At 39.0% G+C, this 18,705-nt stretch overlaps 1 protein-coding gene across 2 annotated transcripts in view; it reads left to right on the forward strand.

Moving 5' to 3' along the window:
• Positions 1-12,688, forward strand: part of LOC109622003 (putative gustatory receptor 28b) — a 38,532-nt gene extending 25,844 nt beyond the window's left edge. For both annotated transcript variants that reach the window (XM_062851080.1, XM_029869135.2), the window contains exons 2-4: positions 11,009-11,080; positions 11,135-11,224; positions 12,477-12,688. In XM_062851080.1, the coding sequence (XP_062707064.1) occupies positions 11,009-11,080; positions 11,135-11,224; positions 12,477-12,602 (288 nt within the window). In that variant the 3' untranslated portion in view covers positions 12,603-12,688. The remainder of the gene's footprint in view (positions 1-11,008; positions 11,081-11,134; positions 11,225-12,476) is intronic.
• The last annotated feature ends 6,017 nt before the right edge of the window (positions 12,689-18,705 follow it).

An 18,705-nucleotide genomic window follows, 5' to 3' on the forward strand; every position in this document is an offset into this window, starting at 1 on the left:
TTAGACAACCAACTGAACTGTCACATCTCCGAAACCAGTGAACCGAATTGTATGAATTTTTGAACGTTTATCTACAATATATTGATTCATTCGAAATTATAAAATGTAATATTTTCTCACGACGACTAAAGTTATACTTGTTTGACATTTTCACCCATATAGAGGAAAATAAGTCAAATTTACAATACCAAACAAAAATTTCTAAATGTGTTTTTCCTTCAATCCAAATAGGCTATAATATATCTAATTAGAGATATCTTGAGAACAGAAGTAAAATTTCTTTGGATATCAAATCTAAAATTTAATGACATTGATGTAGAAAAAATACATTTTTTCGAGAAAAATCCAAAAAGTGTCAATCCTTGATAACTTTTTTAAATATTTAAAAAGTACCTATGTTTTAATAACTTGTAAAGCACTTATGTATTGTCGATAAACGTTCAAAATTTCATTCAATTCGGTTTACTGGTTATTATTATTATTATTTTTCTTTATTATCGAGATTTTCAGCCCTCGGCTGGTTCATCTCGTGGTTTACTCGTTTCTGAGATATAACAGTTCAAAAATTGGTTGTCTGAAAAATTGTGTTTTACGAGAACGGTTCTAGCTTCGCAAAAGATTAATCAATCGAGCCCAAATTTGTACCAATGATGCTATTAACGTGTATTTTAACCTTTTGCTAATTCTACACTTAACCACAATGCAATAGTGCGAGAACGCCTTTCCCTGGAAACACTTCTACGCCTAAACTATTTGTTTTAGCCATATGCTGTCTTCGGGGAAGTTTCTTCATAATACATGAAAAGTTTTTTTTTCAATATTTGTCGGGGGAATTCCCTAAGAAATTACAGAAACACTTTAAAAAGTGATAATCAAAGAAATCTCTAAAAAATTTGTCTCTAAAAAAATTCAACGCAATTTCCGAAGCAAGTTCAATCGGAATTGCCAAAGGAGTTCCTAAAGAAACTGTTGCAGGAATCCGTTAATTTATTACTGAAGAATTTGTCTAATGCAGTGCTTCCCAAACTGTGCGCCGCGGCGCCTTGGTGCGCCGTGAACATCTCTCAGGTGCGCCGCAGGATCTTGGGCCAAAACACAAATAACAAACTCGTATTATTGAACGAAGAATATATTTTTAGCTGTTTTTGTATTGTTTTGTAAAACTAGTGTCACCTTAAACCCTTTTTTGTATTCGATACCAATGTTTTGGCTTTTTGTGGAAGACTTCAAAAGAAACTCATTCAAAGGGGTTCTCCCTCTTTTAAATTTTCAATTTAATAGCAAATATTCCAAAGTCTATGAATGTTTTCCGGAACTTATAATATCCTCATGAAACATTTAGGTTTTTACAAAATTTTCATATTTCCGAAATTTTGAAAATTTTCGTGAGACTCTCAAATTGTTGGACTTTCTATGATTCGGCTTAGTTTTCGATTGTATCAATAGCTTGTAATTCAATCAGGTATCAGGTATCAGAAGGCCGGCTCCAGAGGCACGTTATCCTCCATTTGGGACATTTGTGCCATCGCCAAGATAACAGCCTATTTCATCATCTACCTGAGGGAAAAGGAAGGAAAAAGGATTTGGATGGGGATAGGGACAGGTAGGGAAATAGGAAAAATACCCTGGAAGAGGGTACTAACGCACAAGCGTACCACAATGGGTTCAAACAGCGCCCTGAAAAGGGCACTGTAATAACGCATAAAGCGAAAGAGAGCCTATAGCTCTTTACCACAGCGGGTTAAGAACAACAGAATATCCTGAAGATTCAGGTTTCTGAAGTCAGTTTCACTTAATAAGTGTTTACCGAATACTCGGAAACGCAGTTGCGCGAAAACTGGACAGTTACATATCAAATGATACGAAGTTCCATAATCGGATTCACAGCTATCACAGGCAAATGAATCAGCTTGCTGAATATTCGCCATGTGATAGCTGAGTCGGCAGTGGCCAGTCAATGCTTTGACCAGCATGCTGCAATTCTGCTTAGACAGATTAGTTAGATACTTCGCCACCCGTAGAGATGGCTCAGCACTATACAATTTGGTTTGACGACATGACTCCAAACTATTCCAGTATTGTTTGTGCTGAGTGGCAGCCCAGATGTCAATCTGAAGCTTTACCCAACACTTGGATACCGGAATAGCTGGCTCAGGACCAATGAAGTCATGTGATGCTCCAGTGCGAGCTAACTCATCAGCCAATTCATTTCCAGCGATGGAAGAATGGCCAGGTACCCATACAAGGTGAACAGCGTTTGCTGAATTCAGCTCCTCGATTTGAGTTCGACAAGCGATAACTATTGCGGCGCTTATAATAAATCCACATTAGGCGACGGCGATATGGCCGCTAGGAGATTCCCGCGATACAGACGCAATGTCAAAATCGAACAGAAACTGTCACCCACCTAGCAGCATTGCAGCAGCCTTCAGGCCGTTCATATCAAAACAAAAGATAGCACAATGGCATCTCAAGTGGCCAGAAATCGTGATAATATTTATCACGACATTGCTTCACTATACGCATACGCATCACCTCGTCGGTTTTGTATTTAATAATCGGGATGTTGTTAAGTGATGCTGCAGGAGGATGCGGCTCCAATTTTTCCATTTCCACATTGCGTCTGTATCGCGTGCATCTCCTCGCGGCCATATCGCCGCAACCTCATGTGGATTTGATATGAGCGCCGCATGCAGAATTTCTGACCATCAGGTCGCTCATAGTGGTGCGGGCATATTTTGACAACTTGATGGAAAAGAAGAAGACAAACGCGTTTCGCGGATTTATCTTGCAAGGCACAATATCTTCGACCTGGAGTTGGCCGAAGCAAGTGCTTTAATAGCAGCCTGGCTATCTGAACAGAAGTATATTACTTTGCCCATTACGTGCTGCTGAAGTGCTGATTGCACTCCACACATAAGAGCAAAGATTTCGGCCTGAAAAACGGTGCAGTGTCTACCAAGTGAATAAGACTGATACAGCTTTAGCTCACGAGAATAAACACCAGCACCTGCTCGACCTTCGAGAAGGGAGCCATCAGTGTAACATACGATGCCGTCTGAAATACTTCTTTCCAGATAACCAGATGTCCACTCTTCCCGGGAAGGGAATTTCGTGGAAAATGTCCTATATGGAAAATTACAAGCAATTGTAAGATCACTTGGAGCAAGGACAATTTTGTCCCAATTCACTAAAAGTGGAAACAACGAGGTGTGTGTTGATGTGCGGTTCACAGGAGTTTCCTCTAGTAGACCGAGTACCCGTAACCGGTAAGTGCAAGAAAGGGCTTCTTGTTTGAGATGAATGTGTAGTGGGGCAACGTCAAAGAGAACTTCGAGCGCTGCCGTAGGAGTTGAAGAGAACGCTCCAGACATCGCCATTAAGCACATCCTTTGGAGATGGCCTAATTTTGATTGGACCGTTCTCACTTCACCCTTTTGCCACCACACAAGACATCCATAAGCCAATATTGGCCGAACCACAGTTGTGAAGATCCATTTGATATACTTGGGTTTTAGACCCCAAGTTGTACCAAAAGTACGCCGGCATTGCCCGAAGGCCATACAAGCTTTCTTGATTCTGAACTCAATGTGAGGTGTCCAGGAAAGCTTGGAATCAAGAATGACTACAACGTACTTTACCTGCTCAGTCACATCGATTTCAGAATCAAAGAGACGCAAAGGTCGAACGCCATTACGGTTTCGCCTTTCCGTGAAAAGAACAATAGATGTTTTACTCGGATTAACCGAAAGGCCATATTGGCGACACCAACCCTCAACTACCTGAAGGGCGTTTTGCATCAGGTCGAAAAGGGTGCTGATGCACATACCAACTAACAATGTTAGGTAGTCGTCGGCAAAACCATAAGTAGGAAAACCGCTATTATTGAGTTGCCTCAATAGCGTATCTGCTACGAGATTCCACAAAAGCGGTGATAAGACTCCCCCTTGGGGGCATCCACAAACACTCAATTTCCTAATTCCTGCTAGACGCAATGCCGAGAAGAGATATCGGTTTTTGAGCATTTGGTGAATCCAATTGGAAATCATTGGAGATATACCATGACTCCGTGCGGCTTCCAATATGGCATCGAAAGGCACGTTGTCAAAGGCACCCTCGATATCTAAGAAAACACCCAAACAAGATTGCTTTTGAGCGAATGCTTTCTCGATATCGTAAACAACCTTGTGTAAGAGAGTCACAGTGGACTTACCAGATTGGTAGGCATGTTGGTTCACATGAAGAGGCACGTTGGCCAGATGAACATCACGGATGTGATGATCCACAATGCGTTCTAACCATTTCAGAAGAAAAGAGGTCAAACTGATAGGTCTGAAACTCTTTGCTTCTTCATACGACGCACGACCCACTTTCGGAATAAACTTTACAGTAATATCCCTCCAGGATTTGGGAATATACCCTGTAGCAAAACTGCAAACAAGTAGTTTCTTCAAAACATGTTTGAAATAATCAAATCCCTTCTGAAGCAAAATAGGATAAATCCCATCTGCCCCAGGAGATTTGAAAGGAACAAAGCTATTAAGAGCCCACTCAATCGATTCTATAGTTACAATACTCCGAGCCGAAGCTAAAGAATCATAACTACAAGAAAAGACATCAGGATCATCCGAAGATGTAATATCTACACATCCAGGGAAGTGTGTGCTGAATAAGCATTCCAGAACTTCCTCATCAGAGGAAGTCAGATCGCCATTTGGCAAACGAAGTTCGTTCACCCGGAAATCCTTAGATTTCGCAAGGATTTTGTTTAACCGACTGACTTCACTCAAGCTGGAAACATTTGTACAAAGGTTTTTCCAGCCGGATCGTTCAGCAGACCGGAGAGCTTTCCTGTAGGCCATGCGAGCCGACCTGAAAGCCTCCGAACCAGCCGAACGTCGTCTGTTCCAACTCTTTCTACATTGTTTCCTGAGTTTCGCCTGATCAGAGTTCCACCAAGGGGTTCCTCTTGTGATCTTCACAGACCGTAGAGGGCATGCTTCTTCAAAAGCTTCCATGATGAAGGTCGTTGTAGTATCAACGGCATCATCTAAATCACTTGGAGTGTCAATGGATGGTGAGTATCCATGAAATTTGGCCGCAACCAAATCAGTAAAAAGATCCCAGTTTGTTGACCGGGGATTCCTGAAACGCAATGTTTGCGAAGTAACATTTAAATGTTCAAAAAAGATATAGCGATGGTCAGATAAAGATTCTTCATCTGACACATGCCAGTTGGTCAGCTCGTGACTAATTCTGCTAGAGCAAAGCGTTATATCTAACCAGGCCCCTGACACGGCCTATATCAATGCATTGGAATCATGGTAGACAGGATGTCCTGGGCGCTAATAAATAGCGCCCACTGTCAAATGCGAAAACATTAATAATTTTTTGTTTAACGTTTATTTTGGTTTGTTGATCAGTTTTTGGAATCATTTTTTCCACCTGTTATGATCACAAAACACTTCAAACTCGCTTTAATATTTATGTACGGTAAGAGGAACATGCGATTAGTTGAATAAAGCAACCCAACAAACACGCATTGTGAATGTGATTTCGTGTGTGGCTCACAACATCAAACAAAAGCTGCGTTTGTTGATTACACACTCGTTTCAATTTGCACGAATATGAGTATAAGGCAGTTAGATGTTGGCTACGATATATTTCATTGATGCCAGGGGCCTGTATCTAACACTTCCTCTCTAGCAGATACCATGAAGGTTGGGCGGTTGCCTATGTTAAGTAATGCAAGATCTGTACTACTTAAGTACTCCATCAAACTGGAGCCTCTCAAGTTAATGTCTGAGCTGCCCCAGATGATATGGTGAGCATTAGCATCACTGCCAACAATTAGCGGAAGGCCTTTTGAAGTGCAGTATGCGATGACTTGTTTGAAAGCATCCGTAGGGGATGGTTCATCATGCGGTAAATACACAGAACAATAGACGTATTTCCTGTTGAGGTTACCAACAGATACATCAATTGTGATAGCCAAGGTTGCGACCATTCATTTGCAAAGATTTACATTCATTTGCTATTATCTCAGTTCAGAAGCATGCTATCGAAAAACAATGTATGGATGAATTTAACCTTGTAGTTTTATCTAAAAGTTTGCCGAATAACATTGGGGTCGCACACGCATTCCAAAGTCGTGAGCGAGCTGTGAAGGCAACTTTCCACAGCGTGAATGAAATTTACATTCACCGCGTGGAGAGTTGCCTTCACAGCTCGCTCACGACTTTGGTATACGTTTGCGACCCCAATGTTATTCGGCAAACTTTCAGATAAAACTACAAGGTTAAATTCATCCCTACATTGTTTTTCGATAGCATGCTTCTGAACTGAGATAATAGCAAATGAATGTAAATCTTTGCAAATGAATGGTTGCAACCTTGGTGATAGCACATACATCTCTGGTGGTTAGTTCAGAGATGAGTGTAGCAACTATTGCGTTGTTGACAAGCACACAGGCTCGAGGCATGACACGCGAGTTTGCCATTTCATGTTTACTGAAAGTGGCAAACACCGGGTTCACAAGGTTTCCTAGATAGAAATTTCCCTTACGAAAGTAAGGTTCTTGTACCAAGGCCACTTGGGCTGTACCATTTTGCATAAGTCTGCAAAGATTGATCGTTGCTGTTCTTTTATGCTGAAGATTGATCTGAGCTATCTTAACCGTAGCCACTACCCAAACTAGGTAAGATCAAACTCTTCGCAACAACAGCACAACAAAGAACAGCAACAATAAAACCAAATCGGTATCGATTGGAAAACGCCAAAGGCGAGGATACACAGAATACACTGTGTAAATCGCATAATGCGAAACCATATAGGTGAAAATTTAAACTAATTAACAACATCTTCATAATCCCGCCCTTATTTAGCCTCAAGTGAGACTAAAGAAGGGCAGCTGATTGTCTCGGAGAAACACAAGGTCCACTGCACCATTGCTCCGGTTAGCGCAGTAAGGGCTACATACTGTGGAGGGCGCCCTGGTACTCCACAGGCTCCGTTAGCGGTTAGGTTTTTATTAGACCCCCCCTAGCCATTCATTCCTAGGCACGGTAAGCATAAAGCCGCATCACACCATGAATTAGGGGTCACCTGTTGGTGGATTCTTACCACCGGAACAGGCAGTCCGTAGTGTTATTCTTAACCAATTGAGACAATCGCTACCGACACTACACAGCTATCTAGGCTGGTCGAGAAAAGAAGTTAATATTGATGATCAACTTCATACGGACTCGAACAGCCTGCAAACGTGAGACTCTCAAATTGTTGGACTTTCTATGATTCGGCTTAGTTTTCGATTGTATCAATAGCTTGTAATTCAAAGTAGATATTTCAAGAAACTGTTGTTGTTGTTGTTTGTTAATTACCAGGGATTTTAACCTTTTATAGGTCATTCATCCCGTATTTTAACCCACGAGCGATCGCGCTGTTGTATTTTGTACAACACATTGAAAACATCTCGCTTTTTGTACTCTGAATTGGCGTGGTGCTGACGCAGGTAGTCAACCGCGCGAGTTACGGAAGGTTAAGAAACTGTTTTGAAGTTCTTTCCATAATACTGTCATCTCTAATTACTGTCAGTTTCCAGGTCTTCGTGCTGTCTTAAACGTTTCGGGATGACATTTTTACTTACATCACTATCGTAACTTGTAAGCTTGTCCCTTTGATTTAGATTTCCTCCTATAAACTGATTTAGCTCTTTATCGTAAAAAATCTGCAGCAATTTATGTGTCGATTTCATGCATGATTCTGAAACCGCTTTTTTTGAGTTGTTGAGTTGAGTTGAGTTGAGTTTTTTGAGTTCCGAATACGAATACATGACCCCTCACCGTCATTGTCAGCCGTTCTGACAGCTTGTTGTGAACAATTCATTTTTATATATATTTTTCCTTAAATTTGGTAATCTACGTACTATATTTAAAAAAAAAATAAAGTTTAGCAATGCAATCCTTCATATATCTAAAATTTGTGTAAAGTTCTGCGAATCTTTAAGGAATTTTTCCTTATTTTTACGATTTATGTTTGAAATTTTGAACTGAAGGTGATAAAATTTTTGAAATTCTTTATAAAAAGTTATTGGTGCGCCGTGAAAATTTTGAAAATTTCAAAAGGCGCCGGTAGCAAAAAGTTTGGGAACCTCTGGTCTAATGAATTTCGAAGGAATTGAAGACGAGAATTATAATAGGATTACCGAAGGAGTTTTCAAAAGCATTGTCGAGAAATCCCTTAAAAAGATTGTCGAACGAATATTGAAACAGTTCAGAAGAAAATCCCGCAAAAAATGTACCGTCAAGGCACCATTCACCGTGGATCTAAGAAGATTCGGGGCAAATAAGGGCTGTCATTTGACACCAGTCTTATAAACATTGTTGGTGCCGCTTTTAATTGCCTTCATTATAGGTTAAAATTAAAGCAATATCCACAGAAGTATAATTTTTTTCACAAAATTTGGTGATAAAGTACAATTAGTAAAGGGTAGTAGGGTCGCCTAATTCCGTGGGAGGTCACCATTCACCGTGGTAGTAGGGACCCATTCACCGTGTATGAGAAATTTAATTCTTCTTTGTTTAAAAATGATCAAAACAACCCAGCCTAGGGAATTTTCTTCGTTTAAATTCATTTCAAGTAATAACTTGCAAGATTTTATTAGAAAAACGAATGTTCAAATTTTCGATTTTTTCTAGATATATGGGACAATATGGGGCACGGTGAATGGAGACCATTGATTTTTAGGGTACCCATTTACCTTGCCTTTTTGTTTCAATTAAAAAGTACGAGTAATCGTACTTTCTTGTTAAACTTACGTCGGTAATGCAAAATACATACCTGATATGTGAATTTAATTGCTTCTTGGTGGAATAAAAATGTTACTACATTTGGTTTATCGCTTAAATCACCTTAGCGCAGTTTTCGTTTTTTCACTATGAATGCAGTGAACGAGCAGAAACCCGCTTCATGTAAACACACTTTAGTGTCAAAATGATACTTTTAAATGTTTCTAATGAGCGTTATGGCATGGTAACAATACATTAGTGTTGCATTGGTGAAATTGAAGGGAAATTGTCATATCATTCAATCATAATATGGAAATAATGAAAAAATATTCGAAGGCACACGGTGAATGGAGCCCCCACGGTGAATGGCGCCTTGACGGTAGAAGGAGTTGGCGAAGACATTTGCAAAGAAATTTTCAAGGAAGTTCCCAGAGTCATTGCAGAATGATTAACAAAACACACTTCCCAAAGAATTCCCAAATGAATTGGCTAAAGAGTTGCTGCTGGAGAAATTTAAAAAAAATCCAAAAGAATTGCTGACATAAGTAAAGCGCTTGAGAAAGTACTAAAACGATTATCGAAGGAAAAGGAAAAAGGAAAAGTTTTTGTGTAATTTAATTACCGATTTCTTGTATTTTACATACTTTGCGAATATTTGGTAGTTTTAAAAAATCACTCTCGCAATTTCTTTGTAAAAATATTTTTATGTTCACGTAGTGTTCATCTAATAAAACAAAAATTATGTCACTATCACTGTTACTTACCAACCGAAAATGTAAATAAGCATACTGATTTTTGTTTGTGCTCAATAATTTTCACAATTGTTCTGGAAAGTTATTTTTATATTCAAATGATTGTCTGCATGCAATAAAAGTCAGGAGGTTGCCGTGGTGGACGTAAAGCGTAAAGTTTGGAATGAATTTAATTTTGTGAAGATTTAGTAGATTCCAAGATTTATTGTAAAAAATCGGTTATTTAATGCATTTACAAGGCTATTTAATGCATTTACAAGGTAATCAAGTGCCATAGATGTGCTGTCAGTGCACTCCGATGCACGTTAGTGTCAAATTTACGTTGCAATTAGCGAATGTCTCGTTGCAATGCAAACTATTGTAGATGGCTTCTTATGAAAATATAGCCGTTGGTTTTTGGCTATATCCCTAAAACGGTAAGAGATTCCTTTCCATGGAGAAAAATTTTCTGAATGTTTTTTCTTAATGTATTTTATTGAATTTCTGGCGTCGGTTTCATTAAAAAAAAGTTTCTTCTACGATGCATAGTTTTTGAAATATGATATTTTAAAGTTCGGAGTGTTTTAGAAAATTTTGGAAAATCGTGAAATTTCATCTAGCATATTCCAGAAAAGTACATACCTATCTCATCACATTCCAAAAGTTGTGTCAATTGGTTCAAATTTGACTGAGTTATAGTGGAAAACAGACGAATATAGAAGCCACCGCCCAAGTGGCGCGATTCCCTATATGATCATATGTACATATATCCACGACCTCTAGCACTGGTGAATATTCTATGAAAATCGGAGACCTTTCGGCCCAAAACTATTCGGTAATAAAATAAAATCCCCTGCTAACATCTTCAACAATTCCTTTTTTAAACATAAGCTGTTCTTTCCAGATTTTCCGTTAAGAAAGTTTTAGACATTCTCACTGCTAGAAATTAATAATTATTTCTTCTTATAGCAATGAACTGTTCACTCTAGTTTTATGCCATGACATTGTTTGGCCAGAAAACTGCTAATATTTTTATCAGAGATTTGTTTCCTTTTTATTATCATAGGTCCTTAGAGATATGCCAGGCATCATATCATGTTCAGAAGGAATAGCTTAAGAAAATTCAGTGAAGTGCACATTTTTTCTTGCTCGTTTCGACTTTATCACATTTTTTTCGGCCTGACGGCATCCGACCAAACGGGAAAATATTATTTTGTATATGAAAAGCAGCAAATAGTCCATGAAAAATTGCCAACTTTGTCATTGATAACTTTTCAATATTCCATAGAGGCATACCAGAAAACTATAAAGCAGTCATTTGGATCCATAAAAAATGTCCAATGGACCCTTCTTTTCGTAAAATTTAGCAACAAGAATTTCCAAAATTTCATAACTGCTCCATGAAATAACCTCGGAAATAACTGAAGCGATTCATAAATAATTTCATTAGTAGGAAAAATAATAGTATTTTTTTCCCTATTATATTTTCAGAACAAACAAATTGCAGTCAATGTTCACAAATTAATTAACGTTAACCATTATGATGAAGAGTTGACAAAACAGGTAATTTTGTGTGTTCAGTTTCTTATTAGGTATAATAACTTCTTTCTATTACAGCTAACCAATCTTTCGCTGCAAATGACTCACAGGAAAGTGGCTTTCACAGCTTATGGATTTTTCAAGCTTGATTTCACTCTGCTCTTCACGGTAAGATGATTGTTTTCTCAATATTTAATAATTGAGGAAAAATTTTGTAAATTACTATTATAATTATAATAAACAAACATGAGCAATTCAATTCATTTGAAATATTTTTTCGACACTTTTTGGAATTTTGAATAAAGGGAGTAATCATAATAACATTAATAATAGAACTGAGCAAAACATATGCAGTGTATCAAACAATTGTCCGTACAGCATTTTTTAACAAAAGAATTTTTCATTCAAATGTTCATAACCTTTTTAAACGTAAATCAAAAACGCTGAAAATTTGACCAATCATGAATCATACATTAAAGCTCCATTAGTAAAATTTTGAGCGAGATCGAATAAATTTTCTGAAAGTTATAGAACTTTTAGTAAAACTTATTAGATTTTTTAACACATTTTTAAAACATTATACCTCAGATTCTCAGTATGTACTCGATGAAACTTTTTCAATTTTTTTGTGTTACTGCTGATAGCCTAGGCTTTCAAATGCAGCTACTTTAGAGGTTTTATATTCACTACAAAAAAATATGAAAAATGTGCTTATGTAGTTGACGATGTTTAAAAATTTACCATATTTTACACATATAATCTACCAAACGTTTGCCACTAATAAAAGTGCATTAACTGAACGAAAAATACATAGGACCTAAACTTCATATGTAGTTTAGTAGGTCCTGTATAAAAACATTACAATAAGAGAGTTTAAAAAGGTTGAAAACACTTGGCACTTTTATTGATCGAAATATGATGAATTTGCAAATGACACTCTGAACATATACAGATTTTTCATATTTTTTGTAGTGAAAATAAAACCTCAAACGAAGCTGCAAATGAAAGCCAAGATGAAAGCCTTAGGTATAAGCTGTATCAGGAAAAAAATTGAAAAAGTTTCATCGAGTACATACTATGATATAATGTTTTGAAAATGTGTTCAAAAATTTAATAAGTTTTACTAAAAGTTCTATAACTTTCAGAAAACTTATTCGATCTCGCTCAAAATTTTACCAATAGAGCTTCAATATAATATAATATAATAATATAATAATATTCAATATAATATAATATAATATGGTCAATATAATATATTATGGTTCACAATTGATCAAAATTCCAGCGTATTTGATTGATTTATAATAAAGTTATGATCATTTGAATGAAAAATTATTTTGACCAAAAAATGGCTGTACGGACACTTGTTTGATACACTGTAGCTATAAATATTAATTCTCTCATATCTCCTCTATTACAGCTTGTTGGTGCAGCTACCACTTACCTGGTTATTCTTGTTCAATTCAGCCTAAACCAATCCCCACCATGTGATCAAAAAATGTCAATTCCTGATCTGGCCCAAGGAAACGCAACATTGTCACCATAAATAAATAAAAAAAATCAAACGGAAACATAAACATTTTCATTACTTTTTAATTAGATGTTTAATTTACTTGAATAAATGTTTGGTGTATCTGTAATAGACAATTTCCATCATTCCAAGACCCATCATTTTATTTTCACTTGATTTACGTTTCCATCACAGACAAATAGACGTACCTAACACTCACCTAAACGGCTTGGAACATGCATTTAACGATCAATTCAAATTTCATTTGATTTCCGCGATCCTTCCACCAGATGCGCTTGATTTCGATCGCTTTGACGTTTGCCAGTGTGTACATTGCACTAAGGGCCAGAATCACAATCTAGCGGAACTAAATTAATTACTCCAAAACGAAGCATTTCCGACACATGGTGTCTTCGACAAAGTTTTTTGCCGTCAGCAGGGGCATCTATTGCTTAGAACGTAATAGTTCGCAACTCGTCCGCATAGGTGGCGCCACCATCTAACTTCTTTGTTTTACGTCCTAGAGACTTGGCGTCTTCAGCAAAGTTGTTTATTTTGAAAAAATAAACAACTCTTTCTTAGACGTAAAAATTCCACAGCATACTGTTTTCGAGTTATTTAAAAAAAAAACAAACAATGAAAAAACAGTTTTTTAAGCTTATTTTGACATTTTTACTAGAACCCACGTGAGTTTAATTTTTTTCCTAATGCATGTGTGTCAAACCAAACACATTGTATGGGAATATGTTGAATATTATCATTAAAAACTCAAAATAAAAATACAAATTCGTAAAAATAGTGTGAATTTCAAGCCTTAATATCTCACAAAGCGCAAAAAATCGCAACTTCAAATTTTCAGCAAATACGAAGCAATACTAGGTGAACATACTGTAAAAAATTTGGAGAGGTATTTTTTGGTGTTTTTGAGATAATTGCTTTTTAGTAACAGTATAAATATAAGTAGTATCAGCATGTAACTTTTTACTGTTACACATTAGAGAGTTCATGTCTTCGAAAAAGTTGTTCATTTTGACTAAATAAACAACTCTTTCTTAGACGTCAAAATTGCATGGCCTACTGTTTTCGAATTATTGCATATAAATTAGATTATATTGAGAAAAAATGACAATTAAACACATTTTGATGCCATAGTATGAACTATTTTTATTGTTTTTACTTTTACGAAACATAGTAGGTCATGAACATGTCAGTTTCGTGGAGCTACAGTTTCACAATCTTCGACCAACGTCCTTTCCATCCAGGAAGAGATCCACGAGCTTTTGACAAGATATTTCGCGCTCTAAAATTTAAAAAGGTTGACAAAATTGGTTAAGCATAAAACATTTTGAAAAAGACATGCCAAAAATTAAAAGATATCTTGACCTATGTTGAAATAGTAAACTGACATTTGCCCTACTATGTATCGTAAAAGTAAAAACAATAAAAAAAGTTCATAGTATTGCATCAAAATGTGTTTTAATATAAGTTTTTATCAATAAAATTTAGGTTATATACAATATTTCGAAAACAGTAGGCCGTGGAATTTTGACGTCTAAGAAAGAGTTGTTTATTTAGTCAAAATGAACAACTTTTTTGAAGACATAAACTCTCTAATGTGTAGCAGTAAAAAGTTACATGCTGGCACTACTTATATTAATACTGTTACTAAAAAGCTATTATCTCAAAAACACCAAAAAATACCTCTCCAAATTTTTCACAGTATGTTCACCTAGTATTGCTTCGTATTTGCTGAAAATTTTAAGTTGCGATTTTTTGCGCTTTGTGAGATATTAAGGCTTGAAATTCACACTATTTTTACGAATTTGTATTTTTATTTTGAGTTTTTAATGATAATATTCAACATATTCCCATACAATGTGTTTGGTTTGACACACATGCATTAGGAAAAAATTTAAACTCACATGGTTTCAAGTAAAAATGTCAAAATAAGCTTAAAAAACTATTTTTTCATTGATTGGTTTTTATTTTTTAAATAACTCGAAAACAGTAGGCTGTGGAATTTTGACGTCTGAGAAAGAGTTGTTTATTTTTTCAAAATGAACAACTTTGCCGAAGAAACCATGTCTCTAGGACGTAAAACAAAGAAGTTAAATGGTGGCGCCACCTATGTGGGCGAGTTGCGAACTATTACGTTCTAAGCAATAGATGCCCCTGCTGATGTCAAACAACTTTGCCGAAGACACCATGTGTCAGAAATGCTTCGTTTTGGAGTAATTAATTTAGTTCCGCTAGATTGCGATTCTGGCCCTTAGTGCATTGCTGAATGATGCAAACGAATACAGGCGATTTTTGCAGTAGTGTGCGTGTTAGACATCAAATCGAAATCCATCATGGCCGACAGGGTTTCGCGCGGTTCTACCCACAACCAACAAACCAATTTGTCAAAACCCATAACGAAAAAAGTAGGCTGCCATCCCCTTTTTTTCCTTCTAAACCATAGGGAGATAAATCTGCTCATCAGACACCCTAACAGGAAGGTTAGGATAGTGTGGGGTTAAGGCCGTCTTCTACAACGCCGTTAGAAGCCAGGACTACTCTCTCCTCGACCCACTAAAACACATTCCTATGGTCGCCAAACCCTACGTCTCTCCGGAACCACCAAGAAGGTATTGCTTCAGAGAGGGGCTAGTGCATATCGCACCCTCAAGGCTAGCTGCCGTAGCCTAGCAGCAACGAACATCGATGACTCGCTCTGGAGAGTCCATCACGGTAGCGTGCTGGCGCTTAGCCAGTTTCCCGAGTGGTCCTCGCAACTCTCTTTGTCCTCGGAAGGCGGGCAGGGTCAACCCCGCCCGCGCCCTACTGCTGAGCGGACATCAAGAACTGATGCCCACATGCAACCCGATCTGACCTGCCCGCAAAGGAAGGGTATTACTACCCTTCAGGCCCTATCAGATGCATCCGTAGGTTGCAGACAGCAGGGTCTCACCTACCCCGACCCTTGCCGGGGACCCCTTTCCAACCGCGGGCTCAGATCCAACCCAGTAGACTGACGCCACGACAGCATCGCTACCGGGACTTCCTCTCCGCGGCCACTTAATCGCTGTAAGGGTCGATCTCCACCGCAGGGCACCGGTATGACCTACGAAGCCGACTCCAAACCCCTGGACCACCTCTTGTACTGCATCTGGACTAGCCATTCTCCGAGTCCACGCGCCACCTCCTCTGTAGCTCCCAGACGATATCGGTGATAGCCGTTGAAACGGCATTCCAGCTAATCTCATCCCTACACATTCTCTGGACCAAGTTGTCCGGAGTTGTGTCCTCCCCGCATGTGGCAAGCATGCGGTCACGCATTGTGCGAAAACGCGGGCACACGAACAAAACGTGTTCCGCCGTTTCCACTAAACCATTGCACACTGGGCATTCGGGAGAATCCGCATGCCCGAAACGGTGTAGATACTGTCGGAAGCAACCATGACCTGTAAGGACCTGTGTCAGGTGGAATGTAACTTCCCCATGGCGCCTATTAATCCAACTATCTACCCTCGGTATCAACCTATGGGTCCACCTTCCTTTGGTGGAACTGTCCCACGCGCGCTGCCATTTGACCATAGAGGCCATCCTGACAGTCTTGCGTATGCCTCTTGTGCCGCGCATTTCGAAGCACTCCATGTCCTCACTGATAAGAATGCTGATAGGCACCATACCAGTAATGACACAGAGAGCGTCATGTGACACGGTACGGTACGCGCTTGCAACCCTCAGACACATAAGCCTGTAAGTACTTTCCAGTTCCGGTGGTAGCATTCAGTACTTAGCGCGGTACCCCACGCCGAGCCGCCATACCTAAGTATGGACGTAGCAACACTAGCCAGAAGCTTGCGCTTACTGGCGTACACCGCTGAGCTATTGGACATCATCCGGGACAGTGCCTCAATAGCTGTGGAGGCTCTTTTACAGGCATAATCGACGTGGCTACCGAAGGTAAGCTTATCGTCGATCATCACGCCCAAGTGCTTGACGGAGCGCTTTGACAGGATAGTGCAGTCTCCTACACTGATCTCCGTCTGCTGCGCCGACTGCATGTTGTTAACAACCGTCACCTCTGTCTTGTGGTGAGCCAGCTCCAGTTTCCTGGACCGCATCCACGCCTTCACAACCTTGATCGAGTGGTCGGTAGTCAACTTCACCTCCTCGATCGTTTCACCGTAGACTTCGAGCGTAATATCGTCGGCAAATCCGACAATCACCACTCCCACTGGGTACTCTAACCACAACACCTCGTCGTACATGACATTCCATAACACCGGACCCAGGATGGAACCTTGCGGGACTCCTGAGGTTATGTGAAAGCACTTCCGACCCACCTCCGTGTCGTAAACCAGTACGCGATTCTGGAAGTAGCTTCCGAGAATCTTGTACAAGTACTCCGGTATCCCCAGACGCAAGAGCGCATCGGCAATAGCAGCCCAACTGGCGCTATTAAATGCATTCCTTACATCCAGAGTCACTACCCCACAGAAGCGAATTCCCCTCCTCTTAGGCTCGAGTGCTTTCTCGGCGGTTTTTGTAACCGACAAGATAGCGTCTACGGTGCACCTCCCCTTTCCGGAAGCCATACTGGTTGCTCGAGAGACCATTTACGCCCTCGGGATGCCATCCCCTTGTCCCCTGTACAGTGTACACCCAAAGCTCACAAATAACAACGAATATTAAATACTAGCTGTCCCGGCAAACGTCGTTTAGCCTGCCTACTGTGTTTTTGACATGCTGCTCTGTAGAAAAATGCCCCGCAAAAAAGAATTTCAAACTTTTTCGTTTTCGGTGCGGTCCCATACTGCCGGTGGAAGCATAATTGTCCCATGTGCATTTTTGGCAATATTGAGATTTTGCAGCCCATGACCATGTATCGTGGGGTACCATCATATGGGGAAATAAAAATAGGTAGTTTGTTCCGAAAATTGTTGAAAAAATGCATGGCCGATTTGTAACATTCTTAAAAGTGGACGCATAAGCGTCACGTTTCATTGGAAATCCTATGGAACTATAAAATCGCTCTAAAACAAAAAATAGTGCTCAAATTAAAAATTGGTTGATGTTAGAACACGATTCAGCACTTATACTTCATAGTTGGGACAAAATACTTTTTTCGAACTTTGGACGCGATTTTCTCGATTGTCTGTTTTTACACATGGGACATTTATGCGTCCACCGGCAGCATAGTCATTTTAGCATTGGGCGAATATGTTTCCGTGACTATGATTTGAATCGAAAAATGTTCGAAGTGTTACGTCTGTTTGTCTGTGGTTCAGCGTTTGCGCCTTTGTTCGGCAGTTGTAAACAGTGACATACGCGAACCTGTCATTTGAAAAGGCCTATACATTGGTTCGTTTCGCTGCTAAAATGTTCAGTCGCGGTTACACATTTTGAGGTGGTGCATGGGATAATCGGTATATTTACTTGCTGGTTCCTTTGTTATTTCACGTGTGAACAAATAAGGCAATCCATGAGACAGATGCGATCAGCTGATTTTTTTTGTTTACCATGTACAGTCGGAACTCGCTCGTTGAGCCACAACCTCCACCCAACCAACGAATTCGATTCGCTAGTTGGGTGAAGTGACAGCAGCACAAGGGGCGTGCTCATTGTTTTTTTCAAATCATGTTTAGGTTGGAATCAAAAAGTAAAATTTTTCAATTTGTTTCACATTCAGAGCAAAACTGATACGTTTTGCAAGATACATATATGACCAATGCGAGAAATAATTATTTTCACCCATTTTTAGTCGGTGAAGTGAAAATATAGATGTTTATGAAACCACCCGGACCGAAAGCAAGCACAAAACGCTTTCAATGATCGACAAAATAAAGATTGCCGATGTTTTGCATTTGTTTCGAAGTAATTGTACATATTCTTTCTTTTTTTAAGAAATATGAAATCAGTAAATCAGTAAAGTTTAAGAAACCAAAAACTCATTAGCTCGCCCCTCGGAATTACAGATTGGTTGTCATTTTCAGTTTGACATTGAATTATGACATCCAGGTACTTTTTAGTTGGCTGACAGCTCAACTAACGGGGTCCCAACTAAAAAGTCACCCAACTATTAAGCCCCCAACCAGCGGGTCATGACACCGTCTACCCCCGTTGGTTTGACCTCATCTAATCTGAACACTTT

This window comes from Aedes albopictus, chromosome 2, assembly GCF_035046485.1.
Source record: "Aedes albopictus strain Foshan chromosome 2, AalbF5, whole genome shotgun sequence".
NCBI lineage: Eukaryota > Metazoa > Arthropoda > Insecta > Diptera > Culicidae > Aedes > Aedes albopictus.